This window comes from Pteropus vampyrus, unplaced genomic scaffold (genome assembly GCF_000151845.1).
Source record: "Pteropus vampyrus isolate Shadow unplaced genomic scaffold, Pvam_2.0 Scaffold1, whole genome shotgun sequence".
In the NCBI taxonomy this organism is placed as follows: domain Eukaryota; kingdom Metazoa; phylum Chordata; class Mammalia; order Chiroptera; family Pteropodidae; genus Pteropus; species Pteropus vampyrus.
Window position 1 is genome coordinate 4335803 of NW_011888782.1, and position 17568 is coordinate 4353370.

Sequence of the window (17568 nt, forward strand, 5' to 3'; positions counted from 1 at the left end):
ATTAGAAAAAATCCAAAGGCTCATTTATTTCACAAAAGAGGAAAAAAGATAACAATGAGCTATCTAAATTTCAGAGGCCTGTAGCCTCCTGAACAGAGAGATAAGGGCCAGCCTCATGTGTAGATGGCAGACAGACAGCTGCCCACTAGTGAGATTGGGGGGAGGTGCTATCACACCCTTCTAGAGCTGAAATTCCCATCCACTGTAGGGCTGACCACCTTCAGACACCCATTAGCCCGTATTCCCCAGCAGGAACTGGTTTTCTAGTAGAGAAGAGAGACTTGAGGAAATGATACATGGGCCAAAACACACTGGGTGTTCAGGGGTCTTTGAGTGTTCAGTGATGGGGGTGGTCTTTGGGTAAGGAAGGTGAACAGCCACTGGGCAGTGGAAGCGGGAAAGGGTCTGTTCTAGGACAAATCTTCCCAGTTAATTCTCCCTGGGGTTATCCTCAGAAGGCAGGAAGTCTGGAAGGGTATGTAGAGAAAGGTAGATTCTGGAACAGGACATACCTAAAAGCAGAGGGGAACCTCAGTGTTAACTGCTTCTGTTCTTAAAGCCAAGGCTCTATGCAACGGTGGAGATCAATGGCCAGGACTGCTGAACCTGTCTGTACCCCAATAATAACAGCTCGCACTCGGAGTCAAGCAGTGCTGAGTGCTTTAAATGTACATCTCATTTAACTTTTCATCAAGAAACTGTTGTTCTATCCCTGTTTTACGGGATAAGATGCTGAGACACAGAAGGGTATCTTGCCCAAGACTGCCTAGGTAGAGGGTGGCAGACAGCAGTGTGGACGCAGTCTGGGTTCTTAACCACCACTCTACCTGTCTCTCTGCAACTCCTGTCCCTTCCTCCTGGGGGGCCTATGCCTGCCCTGAACCCTTACCCCCTCAAGCCTCTGGACTGTAGAGAAGGGTCCAAGGTGGCCCATCTTCCTTCTCAGGATTCAGAGCACACACACCCAGTGCAACAGCAATGAGCAGGTGGAGGTTTCTGGAATAAGACTTGGACCCTCATTAAGAGGCACACGAAGGGTCTAAATGTGCTCTCACTTCCAGCTACTCTGGAGGAAGCAGAAGTCTACCCCAAACAGTGAAAATCCCCACAGATGAAGAGCTCTACTTCAGTACATATTTAAGGATCCAGGCCTCGATTAAACAGTAATCCTAATATATCCCAGAACGGAGGCAGTGCCAATCTCTCCTTCCAAATCGACTTTGCAAATAAGTCCCCAGAATGAACCATCCCACAATTTTCTTTTCAGGAAGTACTGACATTAAAAAAAAAAAAAAATTATTTAATCTTCTTTTCTATTCTCAAAGTACGAACTATTCCTCATCATTTATTTAAGGCTAATTTCAAGAATTAGTAAATAAATAATAACATTAATTAGAGAGATGATCCAAAATGGCTAAAGAGAAAGGCCTCCTAAGGCCTAGAGGTTGCTTCCTGTCAGTCTTGTTACTTGTTCACTTTCTAAAGACTAGAAGAGGCCACACAGCTCACATAAGTACCTCGCAGGAAATGACTAGATGCTAGATTTCCTGGACAAAGAAGATAAAAGGAAATATGGGGAAACGAAGAGAAACGTTGCTCCTTATAGACCGAGGGCCTCAGTAAATCTTGTTAGTCTGTGAGAGTATTATTTGGAAGACCAAGTAGAGAGGTGAATGGGGATGGTGGCCGAGCCTGCCTGGGTTCACATGCCAGATCTGCCAATTTCCAACCTGGGCACAGATTTACTCTCCAAACCTCAGTTTACTCAGCTGTAAAACAGGCGATGACATTAAAGATCACCCACATCCAAGGGCTATAGGGAGAATTAAGAGATCAATCATGTAAAATGTTTATTGGTACAGGGCCTGGTTCACAGGAAGTATTAATATATGTCAGCTATTAGCGCTGTTGCTGTGTTGTTATTTGAAATCCTCAAACTAAAGCGCATGCTCTAATGGCCATTATAATGTGATTAAGAGGATTCGCATATTGGTGGCCTCTCCTTGGCAGAGTATTCTCTCATGGTGTCAATCTGTCAACTACATAAACTCCCCGAAACCGGGTTATTTTATCGCCTAGTGAGTTGAATCGCCACTTTCCTGCACAGTCTGTCCTCAAGTGGCTTTCTTGATTTCTTTCTTTAGGCAGATATTCAAAATAAGCAAACCCGGAAGTGCAGTGTACGTTCTGCATCGGTGCCAGCACGTTTACACTTCCTGTGTTAGAGCAAGGTAATTCAAAGGCAGTGCAAGAGCGTGGGGGATAAAATAACTCGCATTCTAGAATCCACTTCAAACATGACATTTTGGAGCAACTGCAAGTCAAATTCATGTGGTTCTGCCCTCCCAGGAAGTCACAATTTCAGTAAGTAAACAGTTGGGAGGCCCAGAAAATAGCTTGATAAAGTTTCTCCTGCTTCATGGACTGCTGACTCTACATCTGATTCCATTTCTTTTTCCTCAACTGCCTTGGGGGATTACTGAAAAGCTGATAGCCTCTCTTCAAGTGGGTCAAAAGTCCCTGTGCTGACATACTTACTTCCTGAGAGTGGCTCCTCACGTACTTCTGATGGGTCACTGTCTGGTCCATCCAGATTCTTGCTCACCCTGAGCGGTGAAAATTCTGCAGCATCCCCCTCTTCCAAGGGCAAGCTGGGTTGCTCAGCGATGGGTGCCTCCCCTCCGGGGCCCTGGCTTGGCTCTGGGCTTCCGTCCATCTCTTCTGGAGTGCCAGGGTTCTCACTATCCCCAACTCTGCCAGGCTCCTTTCTCAAATCTCTGGCATCCGCCTTGGGATTGCTGCCTGCTGAGTTCACAGAGCAGTGATACTGAGGTATGATGCCAACAAATTTTAGGCCTCTACTTGCAGCCTCCTGGATCTGTGAGGCAAACAAAAGGAAGGGAACCAAGTGAATGGGATGTTCCATCAAAGGGAGGACACATGCAACATCCAAAACGCCTCACTGGAGGCCTTTGAGGATATTTCTATTAGACCATGAAATCCATCAAGCTGGCAGAGGCTTCACATCCTCTAGGCAGTGCCCACACCCCATCCCAGGACCGACTGAAAACAGACAGTATGGGGCTTGTTTTTTCTAACTATGGAAAAAATAAAGCATTTGGCTATGAAGGACTGGGATCACTTCTCTCTGAAACACTGCATTAGTCCCTATTAGGGTTTTTTTTGTTGTTTTTTTTTTGTTTGTTTTTGTTTTCTTGAGACTGGAAAAAGGTTCTAAAAGGATGAGCTGGAACAAAGAGAGTTTGAAAGAGGAAGTTCATTTCGGTAAGAGTTTATTTTTTTCATTGTTTTTTTTTTTTTTTTTCTCTGATGAATCACCTACTTCCTGCCAATCAGGCTACTGTATAATCTAGTATGTCTATATAACCATATAGTAACTACAAGATAGCATTTTATGACCCAAAGAGCTTCCTCTTTTAAACAATAGTTTTGGCAGAGAAGAGCAGAGGTGGGGGAAATCACCACTGTGTGGAAGCTGATGCACATGTCCCGCAAGAGGGGACATCCTACAGACACCTGCTCCGTGGTGCTCTCAGTCCCAGGTAGAGCAGGAGGAACCCAAAGACCACACCTTGCTCACAGACATTGCCTGGGCAGACTTGTGACTCTGCAGGCCATGGTACACACCATCCAGTTTAGATAACAGGTAACTCCCTTCCCAATTCCTGAGCCTATGAGAAGGGGGCCTAAGGGCCACATGGAGTACTATGGCATTTGAACTCTCCTCTCCCTAAAAAATTCCCCCAGGCAATTGAATATAGTAGTCATAAGTAAAAGAAAAACTGAAAATAATAGCCTACTAAAATCAAGCAAGAGTCAGCCAAAACTAGAAAATGGGCTTTAGGGGATTTTCTGGGCAAGGATGCTCAAATAAATCAGGAGGTAGAGACCTCGGAGCCGTGTAAGTCTTAGTCACCCACCCCCTAAAAGGATGACCTCAGAAAATCCTGAGGTCTCTACAGTGATCATCTCCTGTCATTTGAGAGTTAGTATTAAATACCAGCATGGAGCTACTCTCTCTAAGGGAGAAGCAAGCCTTGGCTCTTCCTTGGGTGAACCACCCTAACTTTAACCAGAAGGTCATTTTAGCTCAACACCACACATTCTAGAAAACAATCTAGAGCAGCTGCAAATGTGCAGTGCAATCTTTCTACAAAGTCTAGCCTGTGCTAGATACAATGATAACAATTAGCAATATAGGTGGTAATTAGTAGTAATTACCACCTATTGCAGAACTACGACACGACACGCAAGGCACTGCACTAGGCACTGCACATAAATTGTTTTGTTTAATCCTTCAAAAACCCCGCATAGTATCATTATCTCCATTTCATATGAGGACACTGAGGCCCGGAGACATTAAATCATAAAACAAGCAGTGAGTAACCAGGGTTCAAAGCCAGGTTGGCTCCGTTTGCAGATGTAGCTCAAGTACATTCTTTTAACCACAAGACCAAGTGGACACATCTCAAGGCATCAAATATGTACATGTTCTTGGACATGTATGTGTTCACACATATGTCCCTGGTTGGCTCAATCCACTCTTCAAAAGTTAAATAAACCCCTTAAAGTCATCCTTTCCATTCCAAAAATTTATTTTTCACTCAGTAATCTGTGATATACATCTACTTTTAGAAATAATTTTGAAAAACTTATAAAAGAAGACACAGGTAACAAAAGTTTTAAGAAGGTAGGGAAGGCTAGAAGTGTGGGGAGAAAATTATACCAAGGAACCTTAGGTTAGGAGAAACTACTACATATAAAGCATAATTCTGAGCTTCCTGGTAACACAGGCAAAAAGAGAAAGTCAAATAGATTTTACAGTCCTCAAATGAAATGAGAGAACATACCCAGTCAATAAGAGAGAAGCATAATTTGCTGATGAGAAACAGAGAAATCTGTTAAATGATTCTTGTAGAGATATGTCTCTTTAGTTTTACTGAAAATGAAGACTTTTTTTTTATACCAGTTATATATTCTTAGCCCTTGATAGAAGGTGAAGACATTATGCTAAAGCACAAATCTCTGAAAGTCCTATGTGGAGCTAAAGTGAAATAATCCAGGTAACTGACAGATACGGAAAACTGAAACATATGGCAGCATTCTAAATTGTGTCAGAGCCTGGGAACTGGGCCATTTTAGTACTTACTTCCCAAGTTCCCATTGCAGTGGAGTAAGATGGCTTTTCTCTAGTCTTAACTGTTTGTGAAATAATGCTGCCTATGCTTCTTCAGAAGGATTCGGGAAGACTAGCTTTTCATTTAGTTTTAAATACAGTATGCAAATTCTTGAGCCACTGTAAACCAAAACCAAACGTCCATAAATTTCTACATTTGAGAAAATAATATTAACAATTTCCAGATATAGCTCCTACAGGAAGGACAATGAGCTATTTCCACTCAAACTGAAGACCTCTCTTTCAGCTATCAAGCCCTTTACATTCAGTCTGGCTTTCTCCTTCGTAAACTGCAAGTCCAAGCCTCTCCATTTATGCCACGCTTGAGAAAGAGGTACACTGGCCCCCGCTATTAGTGTCTTACCACAGAGGGAGCACCTATGACTGCTGAAACATTTAAAGAACTGGTCCCACTAAGGGGTTAAACACAAGCCAGTCTCAACTTGAGTCATGGGGTTTGAAGGTGGAAAGGCCTGGCTTGGAACTCCAGGTGTGTGACTTACTGGCCTGGGGAACCAGAGTAGTTATATAAGCTTTGTCTCAGTTTTCTCACCTGTAAAATGAGGGCAATCATACTTTCCTTGCAGCTGCTCTGAAAATTAGACATTCTATATGGCAAGTGTGCCAAAGGACAGGGCAAAGAAAAGGTGCTTGCAGCCATCATTACTGCTCCACTCTCGCTCTTTATCAGTCCCAGGCTTCCATGACCATGAAAGAGTGCTGAGAATCATCTAGAGTAAGGAGGTGAGGACTCCGGACATGGGGCACTATCCTAGCCCTCTCCTTCCTCACTGGGACCTGAAGAATCAGAAAGGCTTTGATATAAATTAGACATGTGCCCTTTTCCCACGACACACTGGACAATCATATTTCTTTGCCCTACTGTACTGCAAACTTATCCTCCATGCCAGGGGTTCTTAAAGCGTGGTCCCATATTAGCAGCACCAGCATCACCTGGGAACTTGTTAGAAATGACCTGCCGAATCAGAAACTCTGAATCAGAAACTCTGGGCATAGGGCCCAGAGATTTGCATTTTGGCAATCTCTCCAGGTGATTCCAATGCTCTCTAAAGTTTGAGAATCACTGCCCTAGAATATATATTCATGAGGGCAGGGGTTCTGTGCAGTGCTGTGTCCCCAGTGTTAGAATATCTGACATCTAGTAGGTGCTCAATAAGTTTTTGTAGAATAAACAAATGAACACATAAATAATGAGTAAATATGTATCTCTCCTCTCCCAGAATGAGCTCTTTGAAGTCAAGAATAGAGAATGATTAATTTTTCAGCTTCAGAATTCAATAAAAATTTTATTAAGTCCCTACACTGGCCCAGACCAACACTGTGCTTAAATGCTAGAGATACAAAATAGGAATCCAATTCTCAAGAAGATTAAGCCAATTATTATAAACAGACTTTAGAAATAATTACACTAACATGACACAATAATGCTTATATTATAATGTTATCTAAAAATCAAGATTCTAAACTTATGATACAATTATGATAGTATATACTATTGCTATTTGTGCCTAATGTTAAAAAATTTATCTAATGAGCATGCACGCTACTTTTAAAGTTGAAAAAAGTAAGTATTTCAAAAATTTCTCATAGCAGGTGATAAATTTCTCATATCTGGTGAAAAATTTCTCATAGCAGGTGATAAATGCAGTGATGGACATGAGAGTATAGAAATGACAGGGATGAAAGTGATTATTTCTGCCCGAAGGGGAGGCTGAGAAAAGTTTCGCACAGAAGGTCAGGGCTACAACACATGAAATGGTGTAATACAATAGGAAGAGGTGGGGGGTACAGCAGAATTGGAGTGTGTATGCCTTACCTTAACCAATCAGATTTGATTCCCCCCACCCCAAACATTGTGTTAGACAAAACCTATTTGGAAACCAATTCTGCAGGAGCCTTTGAAGGGTAAACAGAAGTTTATCATGCAGGTGAATGAATGGGAGAAGGGCAATGCAGGTAGAGAGAAGGAAGGATCACTGTGGGCAAAGGCTTAGTGGTGTGCAACAGCCTGACGTATTGAAGAAACTTCTAGAAATATTTCTGGAACATGACATGGAAGCCAGGAATGCCCCGACATGAGGTTGGACTGGACATGACAAGGGCCATATCGTGGATGTTACTGGATACCATGCTAACAAAGGCTCTTACTTCACCCCGGAGGCCAGAAAATCCCCAACTTTCCCACTACAGTAATTCCAAGAGCAGAGGAGAGTGGAGGTCTGAGGGCAAAGCTCAAGATATCTCTGCTTACCTTTTATCTTAAACATTAATGAAAATCTTGCATCCTGCTCCATGGTATGCACAGGGTCAACACTTTTAAAAAGATGTAAAAGTTAAATCCCACCCGACCACCCCAAGCCCAGGCATTCCAGAGAGATTCATATCTTAGGAGTACGAAACATCTTTGTGCATAAATCTTTGTCTGCAGCTCTGCTTACTTCCTTTGGGTGGATTCCTGGAAGCAGAATTAATGGGTCAAGGGATATTAACTTTTCAAAGGCTTGATACAGGCTGCCAAATTGTTTACCAGAAAGGGTAAGTAGTCCTTTTTAACCAGAAGAACCACATTTAGATTTTATAAAGATCAGTATTTGGCTAGATCCTGGGGGCCTTGACACTTCTGATTTTCTATCTTACTCGAGTATAGGCACTTTCTTTTCTCTTTTCCATAAAGTCATTTGCCTATGTTTGTCAAACCGAGTCCTGTTTTTTCCTATTCACTCATTTGTTTATTTGTTCATTCATAACCTTGACTGAGAAAGTCCCATGTGTATAATGATAGGGGCACTAGGTGGTGTTCATCAGAGTTCATCCTCGGCCACCAACTGTCTTCACTCTACACTCCTCATGGCGACCTCCTATACTCACCTGGGTTTAGCCACTAGGTATATGTCAATTATTCCCAAATTTAGACTCCCCAGCCCCGATTCTCCTCTGGGATTCAGACCTACACGGCCAGTGATCACAGCTGATGGGGTCCACCATGGACCTTGTCTCTCAAACTGGAGCCACAGGCATCTTCTTTAGCTCTTCACTATCTATAATCCCTTGTATCCACTTACCACATCCTGCCAGATCTATTCTCCCATGTTTCTGGAATCCCTCCCCCATTCTCCATACATCTAAGATCGTTTTACTTCAGGAGCTCAACATCTGTTGCTGGACACCACCACTACTTCAGGCTAACCAGGTCTTCATGAGCATGGAGTCATATCAACATGGAAGACCAAATCATGAATCCCCAGGTCACCTTGGTTATGGAATTCCCCAAAGAATGTCATATAGAGACCCATAAAATTTCTCTAACAACTGTGATTAGGTAAAACTACAACAGTTAACATTGTCTAACTATTCTACTAAGAACTTTAACATGCATTATATCTTAAACCTTAGCATAATCCCTTACAGAAGAGGAAACTAGTTCTGAGACAGCTACTTTACTGGTCAAACATCAAGGGGTAATCGCGGGCAAAGCCCAGATATGACCCGAGTATTCTAAATCCAACCTGATGCTCCTTCAACAATATCACTCTTTCCACTTTATATAATCTAACCTGTGCCAAGATGCCCAGTTGGATACTAGTTTAAACTGAAATACACCCTCATCCATTCTTCTTGTTTCTGATACATTTAGGAACCACTCCACCCCTAATACTTAAAGAAGTAATAATTTCTGGTTTAGGCACCAAAAATCAAATAAGACCATTTTTGATGGATACAAGACTTTATTTAACTGCTCTACAATAAGTAAGAACAAAACTGATGGTAACTATATTTTCCCAACCTAAAATCAGGGATCTTGGGATGTGGAAATTTTTTTTTTTCTTTTTTAAAAATTTATTTCTATAAAAAATCTCAATGCGCTGTAAAAATATATCATCTTTGGATATACATTTAAATAATCACTTTTATTAAAAATAACATGATATTGGGATAGTCTCAGAAAACCTAGGATATATTGTCTGTTACTATGCTTTCAAAATGAATACCATATTGCTAATGATGAGTGCAGATTTACACTTTGTCTAGGATATGTATTTGTGTTATAGAATACATATATTAATCAGAGTGAAACCAGTTATGGAGAAATGGGACATGGGCTGGATTTGGTAAAAATGAAAGCAATATGTAACATAGAAAAAGGAGCAGAAAAGGCTCCTGCTGACATGTCAGTCGGAATTGGAGTACCTACAGGCCATATTAGATAGCACAGATGAAGGGTCAGAGACAGTCTAAGCCCATTTTGTCTGAATCTAATGAAGAAGGTGTCATGGTTAATTTTATGTGTCAACTTGACTAAACTATAATAACTAGTTGTCTGGTCAACACTAGTCTAGATGTTGCTGTAAAGATATTTTTTAGATGTGATTAGCATCCACAATCCATTGACTTTAAGTAAAGCAGATTACACCCCATAATATGGGTGGGCCTCACCCAATCAGTTGAAGGCCTTCAGTTTTCTGAAGAAGAAGAAATTCTGATTCCAGACAACATAGAAAATCTGCCTGAATTTTTAACCTTCACACTCAAGATTGCAACATCACTCTCATCCGAATTTCTAGCCTGCATGACTGCCCTGAAGATTTTGGACTTGCCAGCTCCCACAAATGTATGAGCCAATTCCTCAAAATAAATCAATCTCGACCTCAATATCTCTCTTGATAGATAGAGAGACAGATGCGGTCATTCCTCAGTAGCCATGGGGGATTAGTTCCATGACCCTCGTGGTTACCCAAATCTGGGGATGTTCAAGTCCCTTATATAAAGTGATACACCATTTGCATATAACCTAAGCACAACCCCCTGTACACTAAATCATTTCTAGATTACTTATATCTCATACACTGTAAATGCTATGTAAATATTTGTTATACTGTATTCTTTAGGGGATAATGACCAAAAAGTCTGCACATATTTAGTACAGATGCAACCTCATGGGCCTAACTATATAGCACACATCAGCAACAAACACTGTTACTTTCTTTTTTAATTATTTCCAATCTACGGTTGGTTGAATCTGCGGATTGGGAGCCCATGGATGTGGAAGGCTGACTGTAATTCTATTAGTTCAGTTTCTCTGGAGAACTCTGACTATACAAGAGGAAAGAAGGTAAAGGGAGTGAGGGAAATAAGACAGCACGAGGCAGGTGGATGGAGGTCTCTAAATCTACACCCGAATCGGTGTGAAATGAAGAGATGGCTATGAGCTCTCGTAACGTAGTGAGAGCACATGCCCCAAACAGAAACAAGACCACTAGGACTTAATCTGGTATTGATTCAAGTCCCAGGGGAGAGGCTGAAGGGTAGCAAGAAGTGTGAGAGCTGTCACTGTTGCTCAGGTAAAGGAAATTTCTCCACGATGTTTTGTGGTGAGGGAAGTTAAATCTTTAACTGATAGATTTAATTTCTATAAATTACAGGCAGTTTCTAACGTTATGATGAACTTAATGAAATGCTTGTAACGAATGAACTAATTAATCCTGGGAATCAGAAACTTACTGGTTTTTAAAAGCTATAGTGCTATGCTGTCCATCATGGTGGCCACTAGCCAAGTGTGGCTATTTAAATTTAATGTCATTCAAATAAAAGTAAAAATTCAATTTCTCAGTCACACCGGCCACATTTCAGGCGTTTAACTAGTGACTACAGTCCTGGACAGGGCAGATATAGAACATTTCCATCATCACAGAAAGTTCCATTGGATAGTGCTGCTATAGAGCATAATAAAGCATATAAAATACTGAATAACAGAAACAGAGTTTTCAATAATGATTTCAGAGGCATACACTACAGGGTACAGACCAAGACTCACATGAACATACATCCCAAATATACCCTAGACTAGACCACTGCCCATTCGAACCCTTCCTTATAACTCCCGGGCCACCATTCTATGACAGTTGACATTTTAAAGTATTTGGGGATCCATGACATACACAGGGAACCTACAAACAGAGGTATGTACTGCATGTCAAGAACAAGCACAAAAATGCTGTTCTGGGTTGCACGGTTACACGTGAGTCTTTGCGGTGAATATTTTATCATACGCACACAACCCCTCTCATCTTTTGCCACCTAAACTCTTGTACAGCTTTCTGAAAAAGGAAGGTTCGAAAATAACACGGGTTTTAGCTCAAGTCTGAAGCTGCTTTAGTTTTGACGTGTTAACGCTTAGCTTCAGGAACTGAAAGCTTTACCATGCACTGCTGGGTGTTTAGCTCCATTATGGGGCCATAAGGAAAGGGTATGTAGACCATCTGGTATTGTGGTTTTCTCTTTTAATGACTGAAAGGTCTTGAAATAGCCCCAGACAAGGAGTCTGAGACCTAGAGGTTTAGATACAGCTCTGCCACTCATTAGCTGTGTTACTGGTTAACTTGATTTATCCGAGCCTCAGTTTCCTCATCTATAAAATGGGGATAATAATATCCATTATTTCCATAACTATTTACTCAATACTTACTAAGTGCTGGGAAGACAAAGTGAGCCAAATGGGCACTATTCCTGCCCTCTTGGATTTAACATGCGATGGTCTGACTTAAGGGGTAACCGAGAGACTCTGAAGAGTTAATGTGGTCCATCCTTCTCAGGCTTGGTTTGAGGGACCACTGCTTGCCCTTAAGTCCCTGGCAGGGTTGAGGTGTAGGGGAAGAGGTATTCCTTTATTCTCTTCTGCTAATAGGGGTGATTTGGATTTCAGGAAATGCTGAAAGAACTCAGAAAATTGTAAACTCCATTAAAAAAAAAAGGAAGAGGAGGGCCCAGTGTTCTGGTGGGAATAGACAATGGATCCATTCCTTGGTGGCTCTTTTTAGGGAAGGCATTTCTAATGAAAGAAGTTTTATTTGCCCTTACTATCTGTGTTAGCTGACTCAGTTCTTTCACTTAGATTGTGCCTATAATTTCACAGTTCATAAAAAATGTAATGAATAGGAGTTAGAAATAAGTACACCTAAGAGCGGGTGCTGTTAAACTTCCACAACTAGCTCTTAGTGCCCCCTCTAAACCAATCCACCAGAGGACCCCAACCTGTGTCGTGTCTAAATCAAAGATGCAAATAAGGTCAACAAGGAAAGGCTTATCTGTGAAGAACAACCCACAGGTGGTATTTGAAAGAGCAGCCAAGTGGCCGGCAGGGTAGGAAGGCCTGGAATCAGTATCTTCAGCACTGTCAAGAAACTTTCTCCAAGTTTTATCCCTACGTTTCTTTGTTTTTTAGCATCATTCTTGTCTAGAAACAATTTTCTCCATGTGGCAGAAAATATGGCCATTGCCAACTTCCAAGCACTTTTGCTTACAGCTTAGCTACTGAAGACAGAATGACTAAACTTCCTGGTTATAAACAGCAAAAGCTCTGATTGGCTCAGCTTAGGTCAAGTGTCCACTTCTAGGCCAATCAGCTCTGACTAGGGGCAGGGTGGTTCCCATGGAAATCATATAGCTGGCTGTGGGAACAAAGCAACTCTCTGAAGAAGAGAAATTTCAGGATAAAACAAATATTTAAGTATCTGTCATTATGTCATGTGAAATAAAATCTGAAATCTGTTCAGTACCTACATATACTAAAATGAAAGAGAGAACAGAAACCAAATGTTATATAAGACAAACAAACTAAGCAAATCAATCTATAGCTATCACAACAATGTTGATATATTTTGGTCAAAGTAATTACTGAGTCAGTGCTCTAGGTTATTTTGTCTGCACAGACACAGCAGAATACTACTTGGCAATATATTTTCATATCTCCATCAGGTCTGCTCAAAAATCCTCCTCCCCACAACTTTATTGAAATATAACCCCCAATCATTCCACTACACAAAGCAGTTTGCCATAATAGGTGTACAGCCAGATCAGGTGGGACACAATGGAAAGAGTCAACATGCTAGAGCAGATAGTTTTACCTCTGGCAGATTTTCACTAGCACTGCAAACACCTAATCTCTCTCAATGTATGCCCGTCAGCAGAATTTAGCATGTCTATGGCCGCCTGTGCTCAGACCAGGATCCTGGAGCAAAAGCAAAGACCTCAGCCCAAGAGAGCTGCCATCATTCAAGTAGGAGCACTGAGGGAGAAGAACTGAGAGGAGAATCTGCCACCATCTGCCAAGTCTGCAAAAACCCCCAGATTTCCACTCATGCCAGTGCGTATCCACAAAGGAGTTGGATAGGGCAAATCTCAAAACATTATATTAGCAAAGCATTTAAGGAGACTTTCGTCACAGTTTCATCGGAAAGTCAAAAGATGTGTGCCAGACCTCACAGCTATTTTGTGGCTGCCTAAATTCATGGTTGGTAAAATAACCTTACCCACAGGTGGAATCTGTACATACAGAAATGGTGTGGGGGAAGGATTCTCATAAGACTAGCAAAGGTGAAGAGGTTAGAAAATGTCATAAGTGATGCAGAGAAGAGCCAATTTCAGTGTGCCTGCACCAAAAGTCTATAATCACAATAGTTTACATTTACTGAGAGCTCACCATGTGCCAAACACTGTTTTAAAGGCTTTACATGGATTAACTCATTTAATTTTTACAATAACAGTAGGTATTCTTTTTTTTAATCCCCGTGTTACAGATTTGAAAATTGTAGCTCAGAGATGTTGCACAATTTACCAAGGCCACATTGCTAGTTGTAAATGGCAGGTAGGATTTAAACCTAGCAGTCTGGTTTGAGGGTCCATATTCCTACTTATTACACTGCTGAACACTGTATTTGCTGTAATATATCTTATACTCTAAGCTGTTTCAGGGCTAGATCTTGAAGAGTGCTGAATATTTAGAGTCTGGACTTTTTATTCTGTAGGCAATGACATGTCATCATAATTTCTGGCAGCAGTGACATAATCAGGCCTATCCCAAGGAAAATTAATCTGTCCACAGCATGTGGTATGGATCAAGGTCAGGAGTTGGGGAAGCGGTGGCTGGTAATAGAAATGAGCAGATGGGAGGCAAAGAGAGTGGTTGGGGGCCTGGGAGTCACTGCAAAGCTCGTGGGAGAGGTCATAAGAGCCTACCCTTGCCATGGGAAAGGATGTGAGAGGTAAATGGGAGACCAAAAGCAGAGGCAGCAGTCTGTTGACACCAGGTGATTCCGACGTGTTAAACTATTAGTAACTAATTGTCCAAACAAGGGATACTTTCGAAAGCAAAAGGTTGTGAGGACAGCTATGAGCTAGAACTATCCAAGCAAATGGAAACATAGGGTTACTACTGAAACATGATCAGCAGTGAAGACCCAGAAAGCTGTTTTAAAAAATAAGCAGGTGACTGTTCTTTCTCGCCCTTCCCTGTCTAGTATGTGACAGGCTTCTTCCATCGCTCTCCTGCTATTACATCCTTGGATCAGGGGCACAACAAGGAAGGCTCAAGGTCTTCCAGCAGGGGACACTCTGCTGACCTGCAATCCTTCCATCCACCTCTAATTAGGTATATTTCCCTTCCCCTTGGGGGGTCCTACCCCATACCTTGTTCATGCCCCTACACATTCACAAGCTTTGTTTTTTGTTGTTGTTTTTTTTACCGTTCGAAGTTAATTTCCATCCAGGGACCTTACTACTCGGAGCGACCTCTGTTTGGGATGCAGTTTCACTAAATCTCACCATGACTGGTTTCTCCTGGTTACCAGAGCCTCTCTTCCTATTTATGGCCTTTCCTGAAATCACAGTCTAAAAGTGGTTGCCTAGTCTTGCTTCAACACATTTCTTTAATTTTCATCATATCTCTTATTTACACACACACACACACACACACACACACACACACACACACACACACACACATATTTTTACTAACTTATTATCTGTCCTTCCCACAGAGTTGAATGAGAGCTCTGTGAGGGCAGGAACATTGTCTATTTTGTTCCCTGATCTATCCCCAGAATCTGACATAGTTCCTGGTACCTAGTAAAGTAAGTACTCAATAAATGTTTAATAAAAGAATGAATGGATAGGAGATTAAGTTTGCAGAATCTGAGGTTACTTCTAAGTGGAAACTTCTATGAGTCTATAATTTTGGGAAACATCTACCTGGGGCCAATAATGTTTTGCAAATATTTGTATCTGAGATTTTGAAAGTCTGCCCATCGTTTGCTATTTGTATCAATTTAACAGAGAAGAAAACTGAGGCCCAGAGAAATTAAGGAGTTGCAGGACCCGGGGTACATCTCAGGAAAGCAACAGTGTTAAAATAACATTATTTGCAGGCCCTGGATTTCCAGTTCATCTCTTAACAAACCAGGTCAATCTTTCCCTCTGGAAAACGGAAACATGCAGCCACAAATAATTTGTTAATATCGGTATTTCTTAAAACATACCTCATAGGTGGGCATTCTACTAGGCCTTCTTTCATAAAGGTACTACCTAAGACAAGACAGTATATTTCTTATTAAAAAAAAAAAAAAAAAAAAAAAAAAAAGAAGGAAAAAAAACCCATCTAAAATCCAGAATCCTGGAGCCACTGAGGTTGATAACCCCAATTTTATACTTTGGTAATACCAGTGACTCTGGAATTATAAGCTTGAGGTAAAGAATAAAGACTCTTTATTAAGACTCCTGGGAATATTCTGGAAAACCAGTTTTAGAGTCTTCATGGAACTCAAATCTCAGTACCACAGTTAAATGACTGAGGCAAAAGAACATAAGTTTGAAGAACTTTAACCAGGACCAGATGTTTGCCTTCACACCACGCTGCTTTAACATACCGCATTTGTGACTTTTTTTCCCACCATTCCCTGATTTACATAGGCTTCCAAAACATTAATGAAAGGCACTTTAACAAAATGTTGAGATGGTGCAGTTGGGCCAGCGCTATCTTAGTTTTAACCCTTGATTTAAAAAGAAACTCTTTTTCTATTCCCATGACTCTAGACCAACAAAAATATAACACGGTCCTAATGGCATTTGAAACCTCCACAGTAAACAGAGCAGTTCAACTAAGTACTTGGAAATGGTTTTCATTACAATGTGCAAAGAAATGAATGTTTTATTGTTCTTTTGAAAATACCCTGGAGAACCCTGGGATGGTTTTTCTGGAAGATAGAAATGATTTGAGAGAGTTTCAGACCTCATGAAGATATGTGATCTCTCTGAGTAACAAATAGGGTGTGTTGGGTTTTTTTTTTTGGTTTTTGGTTTTTTTGGTTGGAAGTGGGTCTTTGCATTTATGACTGCTGAGAATTACACTTAAAAATTATTTTCAATGCCCAGTAAGTCTTATATTCAATACTCATTATTTCCACTTCTTGCCTTCGTTTTTATTTTTTATAGATTCCATATTTGCCCTGCGCATCTCGAAGTTCTCTTCTAATAGAGTGAACCGTAAATGAACATAGTGTGTCTGAATTCATGTAGGAGGTTGATGCTCCCAACAATATTACTCATCCCACCTGGTCAGCTAGAACCTCCCCTCCCCCACCAATATTGGCATTGTCTATGTCCCTCTACTTGAACCAATATGGGCCTCAACCAAACTTGAACCAGTATGGGCCTCAACTGATGAATAAAGTAAAAAAGATGCTGCGACTTTTGAGGCTTGGTCATAATAATTCCAGGAACTGCCACCTGTTCTCTTGGGATGCTTGCTCTTAGAACCTAACCATCATGTTAGGAAGCCCGAGCATGCTATGGAGAGGCCTGTAGCCATCCATGAGGGTGTACCATCCTGAAAGTGAATCCCCTCAGCACTGAGAAGCTCCCTGAGCTGACATCACGTGGAGCACAGATCAACTGTCTCTGCCAAGTCCTGCTCAAGTTGCAGATTTGTGACCAAAATAAACGACTGTTGTGGTTGTAAACCACTGTGTTTTGGGGGTGGTTTGTTAGACAGCAATAGCTATCTTCACATGATACGGTAATCCTCACTAATCCTCACTAATTTGTATCCATGGGAAGATACCAGACTGCAGTAATTTCTTAAAGTAAAATTCACAATCCTTTATAAAGGATGCAATTAGCAGCTCTCTCAGATAAGCAGAAATGTAAATATGGATAACACAAATACTTCCAAGGAGTGGGCCTTTAGAAGACATGCTTTAATAAAGAAGTCAGAGCCATTTATAATTAGCCTCTGGTTTGGGGCAAGGTATCCGAACTGCTGGAACAAGCGGGTACTCTGAGGTAAGCCCTGACCCCACAGAGTGCCCTGCATTATTAATTACATGAGCAATTATTAAGCCCTGTCACAGCATTCCTAGCTATTGAAAGGGAGCTGGGAGGATGGGTAGTAGGATGGTACTGTTTGGAGTAGTAGGGATATTATTGGTGTGTGCGTGTGACGGGGGGTGATAGGTATGTTATATTGCTGGGAGTAGTAAGGATCTTTTTTCCCCCAGATTTATTGAAACATAATTGACAAC

At 41.2% G+C, this 17568-nt stretch overlaps 1 protein-coding gene across 2 annotated transcripts in view; it reads right to left on the reverse strand.

The window, feature by feature from the left end:
- Positions 1-17568, reverse strand: part of RFTN1 (raftlin, lipid raft linker 1) — a 180608-nt gene that overhangs the window by 62377 nt on the left and 100663 nt on the right. For both annotated transcript variants that reach the window (XM_011355131.2, XM_023530870.1), the window contains one exon: positions 2539-2878. In XM_011355131.2, the coding sequence (XP_011353433.1) occupies positions 2539-2878 (340 nt within the window). The remainder of the gene's footprint in view (positions 1-2538; positions 2879-17568) is intronic.